This window comes from Schistocerca gregaria, chromosome 6 (genome assembly GCF_023897955.1).
Source record: "Schistocerca gregaria isolate iqSchGreg1 chromosome 6, iqSchGreg1.2, whole genome shotgun sequence".
NCBI classification, from domain to species: Eukaryota; Metazoa; Arthropoda; class Insecta; order Orthoptera; family Acrididae; genus Schistocerca; species Schistocerca gregaria.
The window spans coordinates 185,354,902-185,381,238 of NC_064925.1; the positions used below are offsets into that span (position 1 = coordinate 185,354,902).

At 40.5% G+C, this 26,337-nt stretch overlaps 1 protein-coding gene across 1 annotated transcript in view; it reads left to right on the plus strand.

Moving 5' to 3' along the window:
- The window catches only part of LOC126278621 (cohesin subunit SA-2-like), a 379,668-nt gene extending 353,781 nt beyond the window's left edge, over window positions 1-25,887 (plus strand). The window contains exon 20 of the mRNA XM_049978860.1: window positions 25,248-25,887. Within this exon, the coding sequence (XP_049834817.1) occupies window positions 25,248-25,377 (130 nt within the window). The 3' untranslated portion in view covers window positions 25,378-25,887. The remainder of the gene's footprint in view (window positions 1-25,247) is intronic.
- The last annotated feature ends 450 nt before the right edge of the window (window positions 25,888-26,337 follow it).

Sequence of the window (26,337 nt, forward strand, 5' to 3'; positions counted from 1 at the left end):
AAACATCTTCCATGATTCTGCAACAGATTGACGTCAACGTTATAGAATGATATATGCCTATAATTATGTGCGTCTATCATATGAATCATCTAGAAAATGGAGATGAACTGCACTATTTTCCTAGTCACTAGGTACCTTCCGTTGATCAGGATAAACTGCCGCTAGAAGGGGAGCATATTCTTTTGCATAATCTTTGTAGAAGCTTACAGGTATCTTATGTGGTCCTGATACCTTTCCACTATTAAACAATTGTTGTTGCTTTTATATTCCACAATCAGCTATCTCAGTATCCACCAGTTTGACATTTGTATGATGACTGAAAGGAGGGACCATGTTATGATCTTCCATGGTGGAATAATTTTGGAAGGCTAAATTCAGTATTCCGGTCTTCTCTACATTATCTTCTGTTTTGGTGCCAGTGTGGAAACTGAGTGAATGAATAGAGGATTTCAAACTGCTTACTGATTTTATGTAAGGCATAAACCTCTGAGGGTTTTTACTCAGATTGGTTGACAAAATTTTACTTTCAGTCATTGAATGCTTCTCTCACTCTCTCCTTACAATCATGTTCACATCAGTCAGCTTTTTTTCATCAGCTAGGTTTTAACTTCTCTTCAATCTGTGATGAAGGTCTCTCAGTTTATGTAACAGTTTTATTAAATGGCTGTTAAAACACGTTAGGTCTTTCCTATCCCATAAGACCTGGCTCAGGACATAGTTGTTTAAAGCATATTGATTTTTTTTTTTAAATTTCTGTTCCACATCCTTGTCCTCAGCACTGAATATTTGATGCTGACTACTCAGATATTCCGGAATTTGTATCCTGTTACTCACACTAAGCAAAAATATTTTCCAGACATTCTCAACATTCGTTGTAAAAGCCATGGTCATAGTTGCTTTCACAGCCTTAAATCATTTATACCTTCCTCTGCATTAATCGATTCCATAACTTCATAACTGTTTGTTGCTAGATGGTATAAACCATTACCTTCACGAGTTCATTCTCTTAATTATCTGCTCTGTAGTCTATAAAAGCATCTGGTTACCATTTTTGACTTGAACTTTGTGTTCTGTCTTACGGCAGGTCTTGTCATGTGGGGAGCCTTGTCAGAGAGGTCCACCGCATGAGCATCTAGGGAAGTGATTCCAGTGGTGATTTCCTGTTGCCTTCCACTGATGATGATGAAATGATAATGAGGACAACGCAACACCCAGTCCCTGAGAGGAGAAAATCTCCGACCCAGCCAGGAATCAAACCTGGGCCCCAAGGCGTGACTGACTGCTGTGCTGACCACTCAGCTATTGGGCTGACCTTTGATTATTAACTTCACCCAGATTAATTCACATTCTGAATCAGAAATAACCCCACTAGACATTATCAAATTCTTTGCTTCAATAAATACACCACCGCCATTGGGATCTAACCTATACTTAAAATAAATAGTTGAATCTAAACTTAGGATTTCATGGGTATTCACTTATGGTTTCAATCAACATTCTGTTCCTAATACTATCTGAGCTAGCATTATAACCTTCAATTAGTGACACTAATTCTGACACCTAGCCTTGGATGCTCCTGCTGTTTACTATTATCGTATTACCCTATTCTACTCTGACGCTTTGGATGTCGATTTAACCCTAGGATGCCTAAAGGGGGGGGAGGGGTGTCCGTTGAACCCACAATTTTTATGTCCCCTGCTTTTGCCCAAGTAACTTTCATACTACATATTCCCTTTGAGTTATTGTTTGTTGGATATTTTATGAAATGTTAGTGTTAATATATTTTATAGAAAATTCCTGCTTTGAAAGAAAAAATAAACAAACTTACTATGGGTCCAATAACCCACAACCCCCCTCCCCCCCTTAGGCTTCAATGCTATAGAAAATTTCCCTTAGTAGGATTTCGTATTTCTCATCTCTACAACAATGCAAGTTAGTTTCTTGTTGGTTGGTATTCTTTATATTCACAACAATCGGTTTACTTTCAGAGGAAGTGATTGTTGATGTCAGTCAGCTGTTATTTATCTTGTAATCTTGCAGTGAGTTAGTGCAGTTCCCAACACGTAGGCCTCCAGTAACTTTGGTATCCTACACAGAAAAAATGAAACCAAGTAAAAACTTACTGATGTTTGGCAACAGTGCACCAAGATAAAGGCACTGTTGGAGAAGAGCAGAATAAAACCGAGATAAATGCATATCATAATTCCACTAACGGTGCGCGTTATGTACACCTGCAAGAGGGGAACAAAGATATGGCCTCTTATCTATTATTTTACTCTCTCATTTACATTTGTGCTATCAATGCAACCACCATATATATCCAGCAACATCCAAGATGGAATGAAAAGAAACACAAAAAACGAAAACGTTATCTTCGGCAAGCTGGGATGGAACTAGTGAAATTTCAGGTAGAAGAAAGAAGTGCGAATGCAAGAGGGTTATCTAACCAAATTGGTCAATCAATGGAGACTATTCTACAAAAGAAAATCAAAGAAGTGACAACAGAAGCACACCAGCCTCCAGCAGGGAAAGGTCAGTGCTGTATTGTGTAAGAAAAGCTAAAACAAAGAAGCAGAAGTACAACAATCTAAGTAAACCAAAACAGTATTGTGGACAGTGTCATAAACATTTGTGTACACACATTCAGAAAAAAGTGTCAAGTGTGACTCTTGCCTTGAAGTTGAGGACTCAGAGTAGTCTATTGTATATGAACATGTCTGTACTTTGTATTGCAATATGTCAATTTTTTATTCACTCAATCCAATATTGATAACAATTAACAACATTTATAAACCGATGCCTTAGTTAAAATACGCAAACCATTTTGAAAGTTGTAATTTATCGTCAGCAAACTTATTTAATGCCTGTTGGCTCGCTGAACGCTCCCCCCCCCCCCCCCCCCCCCCCCCCCCCCCCCCCAGGCTTCCAAGTTAGAAAAAAAGGCTTGGGCGTCCTAGGGTTAAGTGTAGTGTAGATGATATATAACTCCCACTTCTTTTCCGAGATAACTCGGCCAATCTTCCTTGCTGGTTGGCCTGTATGCTGCTAGGTACAGGAATTCCTTAAGACTCATTCTACTTATAAAAATAAGTAGATGTAAAAGTTTCTTTTGCGTTAACTAACACCATATATTTAAATGTCTCCAAACATCAGCAACAAACTAATTTACGTACAAGATAAGGTGGTTTAAGCACCATGTCCATTCTCAACATGAATCAGAATGCACGTCTTCCCTTCAACAAGGCTAAGACAAAAATTCTTTTTCAAGAATACCTTCTCAACTGTCCTTTTTTTCGCTAACAGTAGTCACTGACACAATTAAAACAGAGTTACATAAATTATCATAGAGTTACATAAACACTCCTTGGTCCTCTTGTATGCACTTTCACTAAAACTTCCATGGATCGCCCGACAGGTACTTGTCAGTGCTGTTCAACAGCCACATCTACATTCTTTCTGCGACTAAATTTAAAGCTGCACACACAGACGTGACGTGCAGTAGATAGGATCTTATCATCCCACACTAACATATAAAATTTCGTGTGTTCGATATGGTAGAAGGCTGTGTGGCTCTAGAATTAACACCGAAATTCTTGAATCACTACACTACATCTGATCTGCAAGAATGGGCATTCTCTGAGATAATTGTGGTTGATGTTCTTCCAGTTTGGCAGAAAATTAATCTCTGATTCCATGGGAGGGTTTTTCTAACCTAAAAAAAACCCATGTGCACACCACACTTACTCCACTGCCCTAGTGGCCCCTTCCTGTTTGTAGTGCAAGCCTGATCTATTAAGGATATGATGCACTTCCCTTGGTTTAGCCTTTAAAACTTAAGTTTGGTAAGCATTGCCTGAAACCCAAAATTTTTGTGCAGCAATGTAGTTGTAGGTCCAAGAGGTAATGCATCAAATATATATGTAAGAAAGTTCACGTAACTTTGACGAGGACTCAGTGCCTAGTTTTAAAGGATGTTGCACTCTATCCAGTATAAAGTTCAGGATTCTTTAATGACACAGGTTGGAGTCAGTAATTCTTGAGATATAAATGATTGTTTATTTATCCTTCAACATAACATTTCACACTACCTTTCAAAATGTCACAAGTAAATATCAAAACATAAAACTCAGAGCCCATCATGAATTCAAAGAACTTCTCTCAAGTTTCAAACAGTATGTATGAGCTTGAAACCAGTCTGAACACATCTGACTAAGCAAGACTGATGAAAACAGAATGAAATTTTCACTCTGCAGAGGAGTGTGCACTAATATGAAACTACCTGGAAGATTAAAATTGTGTGCCAACTGAGATTTGAACTTGGGACCTTTGCCATTTGCAGGCAAGTGCTCTACCAACGGAGCTACCCAAGCACAACTCATGATCTGCCCTCAGACCAAGGTCCCAAGTTTGAGTTCCAGTCCAGCAAATGGTTTGAATCTGCCAGGAAGTTTCATATCAGCTCAAATTCTGCTGCAGGGTGAATTTCATTTTGGAAACGTCCACCAGGTTGTGGCTAAGCCACATCTCCACAATATCCTCTCTTCTTGGAGTTCTAGTCGTGCTAGTTTCGCAGGAGAACATCTGTGTAGTTTGGAAGGTAGGAGACAAAGTACTGGTGGAAGTAAAGTTTTGAGAACAGGCTGTGAGTCAGGTTTCGACAGTTCAGTTTGTAGAGCACACACTGTGGGACAAAGGTCCGGAATTCACTGGCACAGTGGAGTGCTGCAGGTTAGATGGAGGGCAGGCGAGAGGTGGGGAGGGGAGGGGGCATAGTGGAAAAGGAGAGAAGTAAAAAGACCAGGGGAAATGGTGGAATGAGGGCTTTGTAGTGCTGGAATGGGAACAGGGAAGGGTCTGGATGGGTTCAGGACAATGACTAACACAGGTTCAGGCCAGGAGGGTTATGGGAACATAGGATATATTGCAGGGAATGTTTCCACCTGCAAAATTCAGAAAAGCTGGTATTGGTGAGAAGAATCCATATGGCACAGACTGTGAAGCAGTCATTGAAATGGAGGGTGTCATATTTGGCAGGGTGCTCAGCAACAGAGTGGTCCACTTGTTTCTTGGTCATAGTTTGTCGGTGGCCATTAATGTTGACATACAGCTTGTTGGTTTTCATGCCCACATACAATGCAGCACAGTGGTTACAGCTTAGCTTGTAGATCACAAGACTGGTTTCACAGGTAGCCCTGCCTTTGATGGGATAGGTGATGTTTATGACAAGACTGGAGTATGTGGTGGTGGGAGGATGCATGGGCTAGGTCTTGCATCTAGGTCTATTACGGGGGTATACACCATGAGGTAAGGTGTTGGGAGCAGGGATTGTGTAGGTATCGATGAGTATATTGGGTAAGTTCGGTGGACAGCAGAATACTATGTGGGAGGGGTGGGGAGTATAGTGGGCAGGATACTTCTCATTTCAGGGCACGATGAGAGGTAGTCGAAACCCTGGCAGAGAATGTGATTGAGTTGCTTCATTCCTGGGTGGTACTGAGTTATGAGGGAATGCTCCTCTGTGGCTGGACAGTGAGACTTTTGGAGTTGGTGGAAGGCTGGAAAATAAGGCAGGGGAACTTATTTCTGTTCAAGGTTGGGAGGATAATTATGGTCTTGTACAAAAACAAATCTCCCGTGCCTTATCTTTCCAGTCTCCCACCACCTCTCAAAGTCCCACTGTCTGGCCACAGAGGAGCATTCCCCATGTAACTCAGTACCACTCAGTACTAGAGCAACTGAATTACATTTTCCGGCAGGGTTTCGACTACCTCTCATTGTGCCCTGAAATGAAAAATGTCATGTCTACTACCTCATGGCTCATACCCCTGTAATAGACCTAGATGCAGGACCTGTCCCATACAGCCTCCCACCACCACCTACTTCAGTCTGGTCACAAACATCACTTATCCCATCAAAGGTAGGGCTACCTGTGAAACCAGTCATGTGATCTACAAGATGATCTGGAAATCAATGTACTTCATTGCATGTGGGCCACCGACAAACTGTGGCCAAGAAACAAGTGGACCACCCTGTTGCTGAGCTCCCTGCCAAACATGACATCCATTTCAGTGACTGCTTCACAACAGCTTTTCTGAATTGCACAGGTGGTAACTTTCCCTATAATATATCCCACATTCCTGTAACCCTCCTGGCCTCAACCTTCGTTAGTGATTGTCCTCATCCATCCAGACCCTTCCCTGTTCCCATTTCAGCACTACACAGCCCTCATTCCACCATCACACGCAGTATTTTTACTTTTCTCCTTTTCCGCTACCTCCCCCCCCCCCCCCCCCCCTCCCACCACCACCACCTCTCACCCGCCCTCCGCCTAATCTGCAGCATTCCACTTCCGCCACCCCTACCCTGCTATCCCTCCCCTCCCTACCCTAGCCTCCTCCTTACCCCCACCCAGTCGCCACTCTCATCACGCACTGGTGCTGCTGCTCGTATTGTGGCCTCAGGAGTACGTCATTGTGTGTGTGTGTGTGTGTGTGTGTGTGTGTGTGTGTGTGTCATCTATTTTTGACAGAGGCCTTACTGGCCAAAAGCTTTATTTGTGACAGTCTTTTTGTTGTGGTGATCTGTGACTCAGCGTCTCTGATATATGGTGAGCACCAACTTTCCTTTTCATAACATTGTTGCACAGCATACAGGCAGACAGTGAACAGAGGCTACCGACTGGCAGCTCTGAACATTCGAACTACTCATCTGTAGTGCTGCAGGCAATGAAAATCTACACCACTGAAACTATTATACACACAAAAATGTATGCAAGAAAAGAGAAACTACCTCTGAGGGCAGTAATAATAATAGGGTCTGTACACCTAACAATTTTTTTTTTTTTTTTTTTTTTTTTTTTTTTTGCCAAGGTAAACTGATGCAAGTCATTCGAAATTCTGAGAAAAATAGGAGTAAACTATAAGGAAAGGTAGATTGCATACAAAATGTATAAGAACCAAGAGGAAACTATAAGAATGGAAGACCAAGACTGAAGTGCTTAGATTAAAACTGGTGTAAGAAGGGTGCGGTTTGTTCAATCTATGCATCGAGGAAGCAAGGATGAAATACAGTAAAGTTTTAAGAGTAGAATTAAAATGTAAGATGAAATGACATCTATGATAAGATTCACTGATGATATTATTATCCTCATTGCAAGTAAAGAAGAATTACATGATCTGTTGGCTTGAATGAACAGTCTAGTGAATGGAGAATATGGATTGAGAGTAAACCAAAGAAAGACGAAAGTAATGAGGAGTAAAAGAAATGTGGTTAGTGATTAACTTAACATCAAGATTAATGTCCACAAAGTTAACGATTCTGCTACCTTGGAAGCAAAATAAAATATTACAAATTAGGGAAGGAGGACAAAAAAGCAAACTAGCTAAAGCAAAGAGGGGATTTCCAGCAAAAAGAAATCTACTAGTATCAAATATCAGCCTTAATTTGAGGAAGAAATTTCTGAGGATGTACATTCGGAGCACAGTATTGTATGCTAGTGAATCAAGGGTTGTGCGAAGGACATTCTCCAAAGAATTTGTAAATAAAAAACATTGAAAACACAGACAAGAAGAATGGATAGATGATAGAGCATCTGTTAAGATGCCAAGGAATAACTTCCATGGTACTAGAGAGAACTGTACAGGGTAGAAACTGCAGGGGAAGAAAGAGATTGGAATACATCCAACAAATAATTGAGAATGTTCAGTACGTGTGCCATTTTGAGATGAAAAGATTGTTGCAGGGGAGGAAGTTGTGATAGGCTGCTTCAAACCAGTCGAAGAACTGATGGGAAAAAAACTACACTAGTGTGCAAACTGAAGGATGAAAGTAACTTTCACATAATGTGTCACTGCCAAGTAACAAAGCTCAATGAAAGGACATTGCATAGCAAGACATGCTATAGTATAGGAGAGAAGGCGATGAAAGGCATATGCAATGAGATGAACAGAAATGACATTTTTATTCAAAGACAATAGTTACGGCTAAGTTGCTGCAATTTGTGATGGTCCCCTGGACATTACAAAAAGCAGGACATGGTTATTAACAGGGTGTGTGATAAAACAGGGATGGCTATGCATGCATGCATTGCAGTGTGCTCCCATACTGGCCAGAAGTTTTCTAAGGAGTTCTTGTGGTAGGGCATTCCATTTGTCCATCAGCATGGTTGATAAACTGCTGGATGGTCGTTGGTGCATGTGTACATGCTGCAATTTGCCTCCACACTGCACCCAACACATGCTTGATGGGATTTAAATCAGGAATATCATCTAGAGCTCCTCCATCTGTGCTCTTCGATGTAGCCATGCATTGTCATACATAAGAAAAGAAATTAGGGCTGAATGCACCCCTGAAAAGGAATATGGTCTCACAACAACACTGGTGAGTGTACTGGTTTCAGAGAGTTTGATGTCAGTATGTCTATGCAACATTATGCCTCCCCACACCATAACACCTGGAACACCAAAACAGTTGTGTTTGACAATGCTGCTGAGTGCATTATGTGTTCCACTTCTTTGCCATATGCATCCAGAATCACTACTCAGACTGAATCAGCTCTCATCCAAGAAGAGCACGCAAACCACTCTTTGTTGCTCCAGCCTCTGTCCTGTTGTCTCCGTTGTATTGCTCCTTGATTGACATGCCGTGTATTTTCCCAATACTTCACCTGCCTTGTGTTGCAGAGAGAGCCCCATTTTATGCTATACAGTATCACGATTACCTCAAGCCATATGACGTCCAGCTTTCCATGCATGACTTCTGGCTACATGCTTCCACACTTTCATTCATTTCCATTGAGTCGTTAATATGTTATGTTGCTCGGTCTAGCTCGTCGTTTTGAAGAGCTGTGTACATCCATACTCTGAAAAGCACTGTGAAGTTCATGTAAAAGGATATTTCTCATCAGACCAGTTTTTGGGGCTTAACATTTGAAGTACAAGAAAAATTATTGCTTAAACACTTCTGTGCTTTGTAATTAGTCTAACTTTGTCTCCGCAATCCCTATGGAAGCAATATGTAGGATGTTGCAGTATATTCCTAGATTCATCATGTAAAGTTAATTCTTGAAATGTACAAAATAGGATTTCAAACGATTCCTTGTGTCTATCCATCAAGCTTTGCCAATTGAGTTCGGTCAGCATCTTCATGACATTCTCCCACGGATCAAACAAACCTGTGACAATTCGTGCTGCCCTTCTTTGTATATATTAAATGTCCCCTATTAGTCATATTTGGTATGAGTACCACACACTGTAATATTCTAAGATGGATTGCACGAATGTTTTGTAAGCAATCTCTTTTCTGAATTGATCGCATTTCCTGGTATTTTTCAAATGAATCGAAATCTGCCACTTGCTTTACCTAGGATTGAGCCTATGTGAGCGTTTCATTTCACCATCATAATACCCAAGTATTGCTTAAGTTGACCAACTCCCACTGTAACTCATTGCTATTGTAGTCATAAGATACTACATGTTTTTTCATTTTGTGAAATGCACAATTTTCTGTTTCTGAACCTTTAAAGCATGTTGCCAATCTGTATACCACTATGAAATCTTATCATAATCTGACTAAATATCTGTGCAGCTTTTTTTGCGCAGCGCTGTGTTATAAGTGACTGCACCATCTGCAAAAAGCCTGAGGATACTATTAATATTGTCTGCCAGTTCACTGATATACAACATGAACAGTAAGAGACCAACACATTTCCCTGGGGCTCACCTGAAGTTACTTCTGTATCTGTTGATAACTCTCTTTACCAGATGATGTGCTGCATATTCCCCACCAATAAATCTTCAATCCAGTTACAAATTTTGCTTGGTGCTCCACAAGAGTGTACTGCTGATGATAAGCATAGCATTGGTACTGAATGAAATGCTTTTCAGAAATTGAGAAATATTGCATCTACCTGAATGCCTTGGTTTGTGGCTTTCAGGATGTCATATGAGAAAAGTGCGAATTGAGTTTCACATGATCAGTGCCATCTTGTCTTCATTCGAATGAAAGTGTTACACATTGAAAATGGGTGCCACGGAAAGGGATTCATGTGTGAGTGTCCTGAATGGTTTGCCTGAAAATTTATTTGGGCAGATAGTTACAGCAGACTTCTCTTTTATGAGTAAGTTAATGTCAAAAAGGGAATCGGTGATGATTAGGCTGCAATAGCATCAATGACTATGGGTATATATGAAATGTTAAAAAAGGTAGAAAATTATTTTTGGTTAGCAGGAGTGACAAGATACGATTGCAGGGTATCTAATTAGTGAGCATCAAATATTCAGCTTTATAGAAGATGTGGAGCACAAATGGACAAAATAAAAAAACTGTACAGTATGCTTTAGTCAAGCATGTGTAGAGCAAAGTTGTTGGCAATGGATGAGACTCACTCAGTAGCCATGTTACAAAGTTATTGCAACAGCCCCGAGAGCTTCATCTTAGATTTAAGCAAAGTCAAAGTACAGTAGACTAACAGAAGTCGAATGAAGCAAAAATAAGTGTGAAGAGAGTGATAGAAGAACCATTCAATAAATATCAAAATAAAATTTTGCCAAACAGCTGACTAAAAATCCCAAAAAGTTTTAGTGTTACAGAAAGTTAGTAAGTGGATCAAAATCATCAATTCATTCTGGCATTGAAACAGGAGAGGACAGAGGGAAGATCGAAATACTGTATTCAGTGTTCCAAAATTGTTTCAGTGCGAAAGATGATAATATGTTTCCTCCTTTAAATCATTTCACATATTTTGAATTGGCAGAGTTTTAGATAAGTGAAATCAGGTAGAACTGCTAGAAAGTAGCTGGACCAAATGAAATACCTATGAAGTTATAGATTATGCAAAAGAAGTTGCTCACCCCCTAGAAGTAGTTTATCGTAGATCACTGGAACAGTGAAGTGTACCTAGTGATTGAAAAAAATACCAGGTCATACCAATTCCAAAAAAAGGCCACCCTATAGATAACATAATTATAGGCATATTGGCTGATAAGTCCAGCATTGCTCAGTTACATTTTATTAGAAGCAAAAACTTACATGTACTCCTGCAGTAGACTAAGTGCAAGGTGATCCTGTACAGTTTCTGTGTTCTGGGTGCAACTGCTTTGTGTGTCTACGGTGTGATTTTATAAACATATCTGTGGCAACATCGCATTATAGCTTTGTTGACAGTTACTGTCTTCACCTACAGCAATTTTTGTTCTGCAGTTGAAAGCTGTAAAAAGTGCTACCAGGTGTCAGGAATTTCCGTAAGCTGACTTGACTGTAGGGGAGACTTAATACTAAAGAATAAATGTATTAAAACTTGGTGTGGCATTTTTTTTCCATGCATTTCAGTGTCCTTGATGTCATATCTCCTGATCCATGTGTTACACATTGGTGTAATTTTGTACGTACATTCAATGACGTGTACTGTCTGCAAAATGTATTGAGAATAAAGTTAGTAGCAAAGAAGTAATAAATTTAAATGTGATGCACAGTGCAGCAGATTTCCATGCATCTCAGTTTTCATGAGTTCATATCTCCTGGTCTCTGTAGGGCACCCTAATATAATTTTGTAGGTGCATTTAGCAGCATATCTGGATAATGTATGCAAAATTTATTGCAAGTAGAGGTAGTAGCACAAAAATAATAAATTTAAACATTAGATATGATGTGACAAATTTTCACACATCTCATTGTTTATGATATCATATCACATGAACTGTGATAGGTAGGTAGGTGGTTCTTCTACATCTACATTTATACTCCGCAAGCCACCCAATGGTGTGTGGTGGAGGGCACTTTACGTGCCACTGTCATTACCTCCCTTTTCTGTTCCAGTCGCGTATGGTTCACAGGAAGAATGACTTTCTGAAAGCCTCCGTGTGCACTCGAATCTCTCTAGTTTTACATTCATGATCTCCTAGGGAGGTATAAGTAGGGGGAATCAATATATTCGATACCTCATCCAGAAACGCCCTCTCTCGAAACCTGGCGAGCAAGCTACACTGCAATGCAGGGCGCCTCTCTTACAGAGTCTGCCACTTGAGTTTACTAAACATCTCCGTAACGCTATCATGGTTACCAAATAACCCTGTGACGAAACACGCCGCTCTTCTTAGGACCTTCTCTGTCTCCTCCGTCAACCCGATCTGGTACGGATCCCACACTGATGAGCAATACTCAAGTATAGTTCGAACGAGTGTTTTGGAAGCCACCTCCTTTGTTAATGGACTACATTTTCTAAGGACTCTCCCAATGAATCTCAACCTGGTACCCGCCTTACCAACAATTAATTTTATATGATCATTCCACTTCAAATCGTTCTGCACGCATACTCCCAGATATTTTACAGATGTAACTGCTACCAGTGTTTGTTCCACTATCATATAATAATACAATAAAGGATCCTTCTTTCTATGTATTCGCAATACATTACATTTGTCTATGTTAAGGGTCAGTTGCCACTCCCTGCACCAAGTGCCTATCCGCTGCAGATCTTCCTGCATTTCACTACAATTTTCTAATGCTGCAACTTCTCTGTATACTACAGCATCATCCACGAAAAGCCGCATGGAACTTCTGACATTATCTACTAGGTCATTTATATATATTGCGAAAAGCAATGGTCCCATAACACTCCCCTGTGGCACTCCAGAGACTACTTTAACGTCTGTAGACGTCTCTCCATTGATAACAACATGCTGTGTTCTGTTTGCTAAAAACTCTTCAATCCAGCCACACAGCTGGTCTGATATTCCGTAGGCTCTTACTTTGTTTATCAGGCGACAGTGCGGAACTGTATCAAACGCCTTCCAGAAATCAAGAAAAATAGTGTCTACCTGGGAGCCTGTATCTAATATTTTCTGGGTCTCATGAACAAATAAAGGGAGTTGGGTCTTACACGATCGCTGTTTCCAGAATCCATGTTGATTCCTACAGAGTAGACTCTGGGTTTCCAAAAACGACACGATTCTTGAGCAAAAAACATGTTTTAAAATTCTACAGCAGATCGACGTCAGAGATATAGGTCTATAGTTTTGCGCATCTGCTCGACGACCCTTCTTGATGACTGGGACTACCTGTGCTCTTTTCCAATCATTTGGAACCTTCCGTTCCTCTAGAGACTTGCGGTACACGGCTGTTAGAAGGGGGCAAGTTCTTTCGCGTACTCTGTATAGAATTGAATTGGTATCCCGTCAGGTCCAGTGGACTTTCCTCTGTTGAGTGATTCCAGTTGCTTTTCTATTCCTTGGACTCTTATTTCGATGTCAGCCATTTTTTGGTTTGTGCAAGGATTTAGAGAAGGAACTGCAGTGCGGTCTTCCTCTGTGAAACAGCTTTGGAAAAAGGAATTTAGTATTTTAGCTTTACGCGTGTCATCCTCTGTTTCAATGCCATCATCATCCCGGAGTGTCTGGATATGCTGTTTCGAGCCACTTATTGATTTAACATAAGACCAGAACTTCCTAGGATTTTCTGTCAAGTCGGTACATAGAATTTTACTTTCGAATTCACTGAACGCTTCACGCATATCCCTCCTTACGCTAACTTTGACATCATTTAGGTTCTGTTTGTCTGAGAGGTTTTCTTGGAGTGAAGCTCTCTTTGCTTTCGCAGTAGTTTTCTAACTTTGTTGTTGAACCACGGTAGGTTTTTCCCATCCCTCACAGTTTTACTCGGCACGTACCTGTCTAAAACGCGTTTTACAATTGCCTTAAACTTTTTCCATAAACACTCAACATTGTCAGTGTCGGAACAGAAATTTTCATTTTGATCTGTTAGGTAGTCTGAAATCTGCCTTCTATTACTCTTGCTAAACAGATAAACCTTCCTCCCTTTTTTTATATTCCTATTAACTTCCATATTCATGGATGCTGCAACGGCCTTATGATCACCGATTCCCTGTTCTGCACTTACAGAGTCGAAACATTCGGGTCTGTTTGTTATCAGTAGGTCCAAGACGTTATCTCCATGAGTCGGTTCTCTGTTTAATTGCTCTTAACCCCAGAGAAATTGTTGCCCGATAGTAAGGGATATGTGTACCAATTTTGTCTGAAATTTGTCTAGTGGTTTAAGGAGATGGGAGATGTGTGGAGGGGGGTTGGGGGACAAAGAACACTCTCTCTCTCTCTCTCTCTCTCTCTCTCTCTCTCTCTCTCTCTCTCTCTCTCTCTCTCTCATAATGTGGATGTTGCTGAGGACAATGTGTTGTAGAATTATGTGACATGTTTTATGCACACAAATAATGTTCTTGGAGAATGAAAACCTTCTCTGTGAAAACCGGTGTGGATTCTGCAAACCGAGATCTTGTGAAACTCAGCTCACTCTATTCATCCGTGACATCCAGAGCACTGTTGATAAAGGTGGTCAGGTTGATACTGCATTCTTCGATTTCCAAAAGACATTCAATACAGCTCTGCTCTGCCAACTAGTGAACAAAATTTGAGCTTACTGCATACCAGGCCGGATTTGTGATGGGTACAGGAGTTTCATGCTGACAGAACTGAACACATTGTTACTGGAACAAAATATACAAATGTATGGGTAATTTCAGGAACACCTCAAGGGTGTGTTAGAGGCCACCGCTATGTCCGGTTTATATAACAATCTAGCAGATACAATGGAGGCTACGTGAGGCTATTTGCTGATGTTGCAGTAGTCTATAGGAAAGTTGCAGTGACAGAAGACTGCAACAAAATGCAAGAAGAGCTGCAAAAGATTGACTGTTGGTGCTGGGACTGGTGATTGACTCTAATGTAAATTAATGTAACATATTGCACCTAAATAGGCAAAGAGATAAACTACTGTTTGAGTATATTATTGGCAAATTGCAAAAAGTAACTTATGTAAAATACCTAGTAGTAACCATATAGAGTGGTCTAAAGTTGAATGACCACATAAAAAATATGGTAGGTAAAGTAGATGTCCAATTGAGATTCAGCGGGAGGATCTTACGAAAACATGACAGCCACGGAATAAGTAGCTTACAAGACATTTCTTCATCTAATTCTTGAGTATTGTTCACCTGTCTGGAGCCTTACCAAGTAGGATTAATAGAAGAGATAGAAAAGATCCAATGAAGGAAGGTGTGTTTTACCGCAGGATTGTTTACACGAGGGAGCATTATGGAGATGCTCAACAAATTCCAGTAACAGATGCTACAAGAGAGATGTTTTGCATCTCAGAGAGGTTTAATACTGAAATTTCAAGAGATTACATTCCAAAAAGAGCCTGGCAACATATGTTTTCCTCCCACAAATGTCTTTTAAAATGATCAAGACAAAAAATTAGAAAAATTAAATGTTATATAGAGCTTAACTGACTCTTTATTTGTGGCACACACATTTGTGAATGGAACAGGAAAGGGGAAAAGGATAGTGGTAGTGGAAGTACCTGTTCTTGCACACTATAAGGTGGTTTGTGGAATATAGGTGTTGATGCTCATGTTTTTGGAATCCACCCTGATTGGCATGGAGGTCATTCTGTCTGAGGTACCGCATTACATGTTAGCTCTAGGATTATACAACGATTGACTGTCAAGGATATTGGGGGATAGTGTTGTCGATCACTTTTCTGGCCTGCTTGTTGACATGGATGGCCTACGCTTTCGACCATCCACTGGGCATGGTTTTTTTATTCAGGGGATCTAGTAAATTATGGCCAAAAGAGGGGCTAACATAGCCATAAATCTGTTACCGAATCTGGTAGGGATTCTCTAGAGACGTGGAGCTGTGTTAAATTTGAATTATTTCAGCTGTTTCTCAATGCTGCTGGCACTAAAATCTATTTCACTCTTCGTTGCAGAGGTACGGGAATTAAATTCGGGCAATACTCGTGCACGAGTGTCTGGAAGATAACTTTGCTGCCACTAACTGATGTTACATATGACTAGAGGTTGTCTGAGTTTCGTGAAAGATCTTTCAATATTATTGTGCTATGACAGTCGTTGATCTCTTCATGCATTGTGCTCTTGACAACCATATGTATTTCATTCAGTTTCTATCTGTGTATAACCTTAAGCTTTGTTTTACACCTGTTATGCAGTAGTATCTTTCTTAACCACTATCTTTATATTGACTATACCATGGACAGCTCCTCCCATCATGGACTGCGCTACTAGATAAACATGTATCCAGTACATGGTTAACCATTCTTTTGAACCTGAGTCATGCTTCTTTTATGTACTCCTGTACAGAGTTAAATTTTTCAGGGTCTCCATGAGGTATAACACTACTGCCTCTTTGTCTCATTTTCTGAATGTATAGAACTTTCTTCTTGTTGTAGTTATTATTTGTACTTTGGTAATCATTGATAGCAGTTTCAGGCTGGACTTGCTCAAAGAGTTCAGATCTATTTATTGCCACTTGATCCAATATAGTTCTATCATGAGTGGGTTTTCGAACTATCTGATCTAAGTAGCTTTTAGAGAAGGTATTAGGTACCGATTCACTGGATGCCCAACGCTCCCAATAGTAACAAAGCAGTAATTATCCCAACTGATTTTTGGATGATTGAACTATCTTTCATTGATTACAATATGATGAACTTACACTGAGGGGACAGAAGTCATGGGATAGTGATATGCACATACACAGATGGTGGTAGTATTGTGTTCACAAGGTTTAAAAGGGCAGCTCACTGGTGGAGCTTCCATTTGTATTCATGTGGAAAGGTTTCAGACACGATTATGGCCGCACGGCAGGGATTAACAAACTTTGAATGTGGAATGGTAGTTTGAGCTAGGCACACGGGACATTGCATTTCGGAAATCGTTAGGGAATTCGATATGAGATCCACAGTGTCAAGAGTGTGCTGAGAATACCAAATTTCCAGCATTTCCTCTCACCACAGACAATGTAGTTGCCAAAGGCTTCCACTTAATTACTGTGAGCAGTGGCATTTTCATAGAGTTGTCAGTGCTAACAGACAATCAATGCAGCTTGAAATAATCACAGAAATCAATGTGGGACGAACAGCGAATATATCCGTTAGGACAGTGTTTCAAAATTTGGCATTAATGGGCTGTGGCAGCAGACGACCGATATGTGTGCCTTTGCTAACAAATGTGTTTACAAGGAATGGACTGAGTCCTCTGATCGAACTGAACCGGTCATAGACTGAAAACGATTATGTTCAGTTATTTGGAGACCATTTTCAGCCATTTATAGACTTCATGTTCCCAAAGAATTTGTATAGATTTATTTATTTAATTGTATGGCTACGTCACCCTGTCAGGCAGACCGTTCACTGGGTGCCGGTCTTTCAATTTGATGCCACTTCGGCGACCTGCAGTCGATGAGAATGATGATGAGGACAGCACACACCTAGTCCCTGGGTGGGGAAAATTCCCTGACCCAGCTGGGAATCAAACTCGGGCCCAGAGGATTGACAGTCTGTCACGCTGACCATTCAGCTACCGGGGGCGAATGTTTGTATAGATGACAGTGCGCCATGACACCAGGCCACAATCATTCGTGACTGGGTTGAAGAACATTCTGAACAGTTCGAGTGAATGATTAGGCTACTGAGATTGTCCGACATGAATCCCATCGAACATTTGTGGGATATAACGGAGAGGTTAGTTCATGTACAAAATCCTGCACTGGCAACGCTTTTGCAACATGGAAGGCTGTGGATGCAGCATGGCTCAATATGTATGCAGAGGACTTCCAATGACTTGTTGAGTCCATGCCAATGCCACATTGAATTGCTGCACTACGCCGAGCGAAAGGAGGTCCAACACTATATTATGAGGTATCCCATGACTTTTATGACCTCAGTTTATATACTAATGAACTAAGATTTTCTTTAAAGTTATTGATTACATTGGGAGTGTGGGGTGGGGAGTGGGGAAATCTGGTGGTTGATAGAAGAATTTAATAGCAAGTTTAGACCAACCTCAGTGTATATACTAATGAACTAAGATTTTCTCTAATGTTTTTGATTACATTGGGAGTGTGGGGTGGGGAGTGGGGAAATCTGGTGGTCGATAGAAGAATCTAATAGCAAGTTTAGACCGACCCCTGATACTTAGTCTTGCACAAGCAATCATGCATTCAAGTTCAGTTTTTGTCTCTGCAGATCTGAGTTTATTGTTTACTGTAGCAAATATACCACTTCCATTTATTATTAGCCTATCCTTTTGATATGCTTAAAATTTTCCCAAATGTCTTACTGCTATCACTTTCAAGTTTTAACCAGCTTGCTGTAACTAGGATTGTGTGAGTTCCACTGTGTTTTAGGAATGCTTCAAATTCTGGGACTTTGTTGTGAATGCTTTGACCATTAACCAGAGGGAGGGTGGAGGGCATTTCTTTGGATCTTGAAACACCTTGCATAAACTTCACAATCAGCCAATTACCTGGGTAGCCAGTCTTTGATGTGTAATGCTAACCTGACCAATTAAGGGGACTGTACAGACCTAAGCCCTACGAGATAAGTATAGGAAGTCGCAGCCTACCTCATCACAGCTTTATTTAAAAGTCCATGATTCATACCTTCCATTTGATTCAAAAGCAGAGATCCACAATCAGTTCTTGGGATCATTCTGAAGATTGTGAGCTGTGTTGAAATTCTGGGGCAAGACTGGTCTTCTCAACCTCCTTTGCTAGTCACTGAAATGATCTAAGTATGGCCTTGGAGCCCAGAGGAAAGGTATCATTTGTGCCAACAGGCACCACAATCTGCATTTGGTGTCAATTCTTACCCTCAGCAGCTGCTGGAACCATATTGAAGCAGGCACACTAAGTTCATCGGGTGACCCATCTAATCCCTTGCTGCCATTTACCTAAAGGGTACCATAAATCATTGTGTGTTCGAACTGGCGACATTTTCTGTTTGCTTACCCTCAACACCGCACACAGCACATTTACCGACAGGTGAAATAAGTCTCACTGGTTCAGTTTCATTTTCAGTGGAAGATAGCACCTCGAACTTTTTGGTTTGGGGAAAGGTCTAATATTTTGTGTTCTCCTTGGCCTCTGTCTCCCCTGCACAGGGAACCTAGACCTATCATTGGCGTGCGACTTGGAGTCAAGTGGTCTAGTAGTAATAGATCATGTACTTGCTGTAGAAGAGGTGACATCCACGTGAGAGGATAGTAGTTTGGGTATCCCTGGTACATGAATATTGCTGAAACTGTATTAAGCACAAACACTCCCAACGCTAGACAGTAGTCAGGATGATTATCAACTGCTTATGAACATAGACTAACTCATCCCCTCATCCCATGCTCAAGAAAAGCAGTATGAGGCTGTATCATAGCTTAGTGCATACGTAAGAGTAAATAAATAAGGCTCTCAGTGACCAGTGTGGCCTGAGCTCCCAGTTGGTGCACATCGAAAACGCAGAAAGGTGCGTATATAGCTTCTTTTCTGTGTTTACTTCATATATTCTTACTTAAATTGCATGTGAGTTTCGTATAGGAGGTGTAATTTCGAGTTTTAGTTACTGTAATCGTAAATTCAGGCAGATTGTAGTGCAGTTGTTAGGCATTTGTTTTGTTTTGGTATGTCAGTAGCACTTGTCTGTCTATTAGTCTCTCAGTGACCAGTGTGGCCTGAGCTCCCAGTTGGTGCACATCGACAGTGCAGAAAGATACGTATATAGCTTCTTTTCTGTGTTTACTTCTTAGATTTTTACTCAAATTGCGTGTGAGTTTCATACAGGAGGTGTAATTTTGAGTTTTAGTTACTGTAATCGTAAATTCAGGCAGATTGTAGCGCAGTCGTTAGGCATTTGTACAGGTTAGTTCATACATTCTTTGCGTGTTTCCCTTGCATTATCTAGGCATGGACTCATGTTTCAGTAACTGTTGTTCAACATCGATTAGAATGGACAGGGACTGTGATTGCTGTGTTACGATGAGGGCTGAGTTGGCATCCCTTCGCTCACAGCTGTAGGCGGCGCTGACTTCGGTCGCGCAGCTTGAGGCTGTTGCCAATGGGCACCACTGTGGGGAGCCGGACTTGGGTATCACGGGGATATCAAACTCGTCCCGTCTGTCCCCAGATCGGTCTGCCGCTGTGGTTGCCTCGGTTGCTGCCTGCAGTGGGGCTGAGCCCTCGCCTGTGGTTGATTGGGAGGTCGTTCCAAGGCATGGCAGGCAGCAAAAGATGTCCCCAGAGGCTGATCAGAAAGCCTCCCTGGTGCGTCTGACAAACAGGTTTCAGGTACTGTCTCTGGCTGAGCCAGATGCAGCTGCCTGCCCTGTTTCAGAGGATGATTCTCAGCCTTCAAGGTCCGGACAATCGCAGAGGGTGGGCTTATTGGTAGTTGGGAGCTCCAATGTTAGGTGCGTAATGGGGCTCCTTAGTGATATGGCAGCTAAGGAGGGGAAGAAATCCAGTGTGCATTCTGGGTGGAGTCATTCCTGATGTGGAAAGGGTCCTTCCGGATACCATGAACAGCACAGGGTGCAGCCAGCTGCAGGTGGTGGCACATATCGGCACTAATGACGTGTGTCGCTTTGGATATGAGGCAATTCTCTCTGGATTCCAACGGCTATGTGATTTGGTGAAGGCTGCCGGTCTTGCTTACAAGATGAAGGCAGAGCTCACCATCTGCAGCATCGTTGACAGAACTGACTGCGGACCCTTGGTGCAGAGCCGGGTGGAGGGTCTGAATCAGAGGCTCAGACAGTTTTGCGACCGTGTTGGCTGCGGATTCCTTGACTTGCACCATAGGGTGGTGGGGTTTTGAGTTCCGCTGAATAGGTCAGAAGTTCACTACACTCAGCTGGCGGCTACATGGGTAGCGGAGGCTGTGTGGCGTGGACTGGGTGGTTTTTTAGGTTAAAGGCCTCGGGAAAGTACGGGGTGTGCTGCAATCTCAAAGGGTGCATGGCAAATACAGGACGTGCTTGGACCAAGGAACAGTCGGAATTGTAATTGTAAATTTTGTAGGTGTGCTGGGAAAGTCCCTGAGCTTCAAGCGCTAATAAAAAGCACAGAAGCTGAAATCGTTATAGGTACAGAAAGCTGGCTAAAGCCTGAAATAAGTTCTGCAGAAATTTTTTACAGAGTCTCAGATGGTGTTCAGGAAAAATAGATTAGGCAGAATTGGTGGTAGAGTGTTTGTGTCTGTCAGTAGTGATTTATCTTGTAGTGAAGTCAAAGAAGATACTCCGTGTGAATTGGTATGGGTGGAAGTTATACTTAAGAGCCGAACTAAGTTAATAATTGGCTCATTCTACCGATCTCAGACTCCAATAGTTGCTGAACAGTTCAGAGAAAATTTGAGTCTCATAACAAATAAATACCCCACTCAAACGGTTATAGTTGGTGGGGACTTCCACCTTCCCTCGGTATGTTGGCAAAAATACTTGTTCAAAACCGGTGGTAGGCAGAAAACATCTTCCGAGATTGTCCTAAATGCTTTCCCTGAAAATTATTTCGAGCAGTTAGTCCACGAACCCAAGCGAATTGTACATGGTTGCGAAAACACACTTGAACTCTTAGCCACAAACAATCCAGAGCTAATAGAGAGCATCAAGACTGATACAGGGGTTAGTGATCACAAGGTCGTTGTAGCTAGGCTCAATACCGTTTCTTCCAAATCCACCAGAAACAAACGCAAAATAATTTTATTTAAAAAAGCGGATAAAGTGTCACTAGAAGCCTTCCTAAGAGACAATCTCCATTCCTTCTGAAGTGATTATGCAAATGTAGACGAGATGTGGCTCAAATTCAAAGATATAGTAGCAACAGCAATTGAGAGAATCATACCTCATAAATTGGTAAGAGATGGAATTGATCCCCCATGGTATACAAAACAGGTCCAAATGCTGTTGCAGAGGCAACGGAAAAAGCATGCGAAGTTCAGAAGAACGCGAAATTCCGAAGATTGGCTAAAATTTACAGACGTGCGAAATTTGGCATAGACTTCAATGCGAGATGCATTTAACAGGTTCCACAACGAAACATTGTCTCGAAATTTGGTAGAAAATCTGAAGAAATTCTGGTTGTATGTAAAGTTCACAAGTGTCAAGACACAGTCAATACCTTCGCTGCGCAGTGCCAATGGTACTGTTACCGATGACTGTGCTGCTAAAGCGCAGTTGTATTAGGTGCCTTTCATATTACGCTGATACAATAGATCCCTACTTAGCAATCATATACAACCGCTCGCTCACCCATAGATCTGTACCTACAGATTGGAAAATTGCGCAGGTCGCACCAGTGTTCCAGAAGGGTAGTAGGAGTAATCCATCAAACTACAGACCTATGTCATTGACGTCGGTTTGCAGTAGGGTTTTGGAGCATATGCTGTATTCAAACATTATGAATCACCTCGAAGGGAACAATCTATTGATACATAATCAGCATGGTTTCACAAAACATCGTTCTTGTGCAACGCAGCTAGCTCTTTATTCGCACGAAGTAATGGCCACTATCCACAGGGGATCTCAAGTTGATTCTGTATTTTTAGATTTCCGGAAAGCTTTTGACACCGTTCCTCACAAGCGACTTTTAATCAAGCTGCGTGCCTATGGGGTATTGTCTCAGCTGTGCGACTGGATTTGTGGTTTCCTGTCAGGAAGGTTGCAGTTCGTAGAAATAGACAGCAAATTATCGAGTAAAACTGAAGTGACATCAGATATTCCCCAGGGAAGTGTCCTGGGACCTCTGCTGTTCCTGATCTATATAAATTACCTGGGTGACAATCTGAGCAGCTCTCTTAGGTTGTTCGCAGATGATGCTGTAATTTGCCATCTAGTAAGGTCATCCGAAGACCAGTATCAGTTGCAAAGCGATTTAGAAAAGATTGTTGTATGGTGTGGCAGGTGGCAGTTGACGCTAAATAACGGAAAGTGTGAGGTGATCCAGACGAGTTCCAAAAGAAATAAGTTTGGAGTTAGATTACTCGATAAATAGTACAATTCTCAAGGCTGTCAATTCAACTAAGTACCTGGGTGTTAAAATAATGAACAACTTCAGTTGGAAAGACCACATAGATAATATTGTGGGGAAGGTGAGCCAAAGGTTGCGTTTCATTGGCAGGACACTTAGAAGATGCAACAAGTCCACTAAAGAGACAGCTTACACTACACTCGTTTGTCCTCTGTTAGAATATTGCGTGGTGTGGGATCCTTACCAGGTGGGATAGACGGAGGACATCGAAAGTGTGCAAAAAAAGGGCAGCTCGTTTTGTATTATCACGTAATAGGGGAGAGAGTGTGGCAGATTGATATGTGAGTTGGGATGGAAGTCATTAAAGCAAAGACGTTTTTCGTCGCGGCGAGATCTATTTACGAAATTTCAGTCACCAACTTTCTGTTCCAAATACGAAAATATTTTGTTGAGCCCAACCTACATAGGTAGGAATGATGATCAAAATAAAATAAGAGAAATCAGAGCTCGAACAGAAAGGTTTAGGTGTTTGTTTTTCACACGCGCTGTTCACGAGTGGAATGGTAGAGAGATAGTACGATTGTGGTTCGATGAACCCTCTACCAAGCACATAAATGTGAATTGCAGAGTAATCATGTAGATGTAGAACTTTAAACAAAGTCTGCTGAGTCTCTTTTAATTTTTGGGTCCAATATGCTGTAAGTATTGCCAGTTGCCCTTACAAACTGAGGTGACTAACAGCCAAATAGTGATATCTATTACGACAACAGAAAACTTTGGGATAAAATGTACTGATTCCATGAAGCGTTTCTGAGGTTATAGTCACCCAGAAATAATGTTAATTTATGATAAATACAGGCAGTATACATGTCCATTAAACGAGAAAACTAAATGCAGTATGTTACTTTAGTTACGTACTACAATTACTGTAAATTACAGACGCCAGTTTAGTAGAAAATATGCAATGCCCAACATTTGAAACTCCCAAAAATTCTTGAAAACATAACATTTATTTGCCAGATGTGCACTGAAATCTGATGTGCATGATTCTTTTCTTTATTAATTAAAATTTTGTGAAGCACAAACACTCAAAAGCATCTGAAAATTCTCAAAAATGTACCATTTTCAGGTAAAAATACAATGAAATTAGGAAATCATTGTTTTTTAATGAGTTTACTGTTGCCAAAAGTTCCTAAAAAGCACAAATTAAATTTACAATTTACAATATAGTATGAGTTTCTTTGCAACACTTGCAAATGTTCCAAAAATAAATAATATACTATGATACACACAAGCCTTGACATAATCAATGAAGAAATATGCAAAAATGACACAAACAGTAAAATATTAAGACAGAAATTTTAAACATGTTGTATCTGGTGCATGCAATATGAAGAAAGTATACTGGATGGATTACCAACACTGATATTGATAATTGAATTGCTGTGTGTGTGTGTGTGTCTCTGTAAAACTATGGTACACTAGAATAATCTACGTAGAGTAACATCCAAGCAGAACCAAGTTTTTGTCCAAGGGTTCGACGACTTTGCATAGTCAGTTATATTTTAACATGGTAATTACATTTTATTTTGAAATGGTTGACTAAAGAGTAAATGAAACTGCATTCAGATAAATTTTGGGTCTGTTTTCTGTTTCTTTAATTTTTAATTGTATAGTTCAGTTTTGGGAAATAAATGTTGTATTTCATCTTTATTAGAGAAGTTTTTAAAACCAGAGCCTTTTCAATTGGTTAAACATTTGCCCATTGCAATTTTTAGCTTACTGTATACCAGGATTTCCCAAACTGTGTCCCATGGAGCACTGGTGTTCCCATGGAAAATGATTAAGAGCTTTGTGAAAAACCATCAATATCATGGCTTTTTTTCCTCCTCACCCCCCCCCCCCCCCTCACCCGCTTGACAGTTTGATTATTCTAATACTTATTTTTTTTAAAAAAGAATTGATGTGATTTGTGTGTTATTAGTTTTGATTTAAAATTGAAGTAATTTTTTCTTCTTTTTAAAATTGTATTAATCTTCAAAATAAACTAGGTGCTTCATCAAAGTACCAGGATTCTCAAAGTGTTCTGTCAGAGGAAAAGTTTAGGAATCCTGCTGTGTACTGATTTTTGTATATTAGGGACAAAGTTACCTCAGTTAAGGGTAACATTGACCCAAAACAAAATTACAGGTTATTTCTGAAATATGGCAGCCATAATTTGATTTCATCATGTGTGAGTATTAGAGACTGATATGGAAAAAGATTCTACTAGTACAATTCACTTACACAGCAACAAGAAGTCGCAGTTGAACTTGTCAAAGATAAAAAATGCTATACAGCTGATAGTCTATCCAAACCACTGTGCTTAGTAGTGTACCTTGGCAAACTGAATGGCCTGATTTTGATTTGAATCTCTTTCAGGGGCACTTTGGAGGTGTTTACTCATCCTGCGCCTCAGCCAACAGCAGCAAGCACGCCAATGCCTCCTCTGTCTGTTACACCCAGCATTGAAGATACAAGTGTTCCTCCATCTCAGATATTAATGACCTAAAGAGCCTTTGGAAGTCATTTAGCGTAAGAAATACTGCTGATAAAGTTTTGCTGAAATTCATAATTCATGATACCCTTAACAGTTTCTATTGTACAAAACTGTGTTATGCAGTAAATATTCATATTAAGATGACGTGTTATTTAACTGCTGTTTACAAAAATAAAAATATCTGAATAACAATAACTTTACTATTGTTATACAACAATCTAGTAAAGTTGGTGAAAAGCAACGTTTTATGTTTTTTAGTATGTGCAAGGATTATTATTGTGTAAAGTTAAGAATCAAATGCTGTTGGTAAATATGTTTTGTTATATTGGTCCATTGTAACCATTTCTCTACAGTCTTCATACATTGCTGGCCATTAAAATTGCATCTAGAAGGTGGCAGCATGCAAAAACTCTTGTATTGACAAAGTCTGATACCTGTTTTGCATACAAATGACTAGCATTTCAGTGCAACTTCACAAACTAAGTAAAGTTAGACCACCCAATTCCTTTATATAAAGAAAAATTATGCATTGGCTTTCTCATTCAGAAATTGTATTTTAATGTTGATGGTTGTTGAGAGATTGTGTTCTGCCTCATTTAAGAAGGAGAAATGTCTATCACTATGTGCCAGAAGTTCACAGCGACACAATTGTGGGGCACCAAGATCACAGTTTATTAGTCCATGTCGCTCCTTGTGTCGGCTGGAGCCCTGCAAGTATTATGGGATAAGGAATTGATATTTTCAGAAGGATCTCAGACTGCTGAATGATATAAGTGTGATTGACTTTTGCTGAATGAATCATGTCCATTATCACCCAGTACTGTTATGGATCAGTTACACCATACACACAATGGCTAGTAATTACTCCGTTTAACTGAGATCCACACCACAAAATATTTTCCAACTGCACACTTAAAACTTTTCTCTTGTACCTTGAGACTGTCTCCTTTATATTGCAATTCCTGTGCTGCA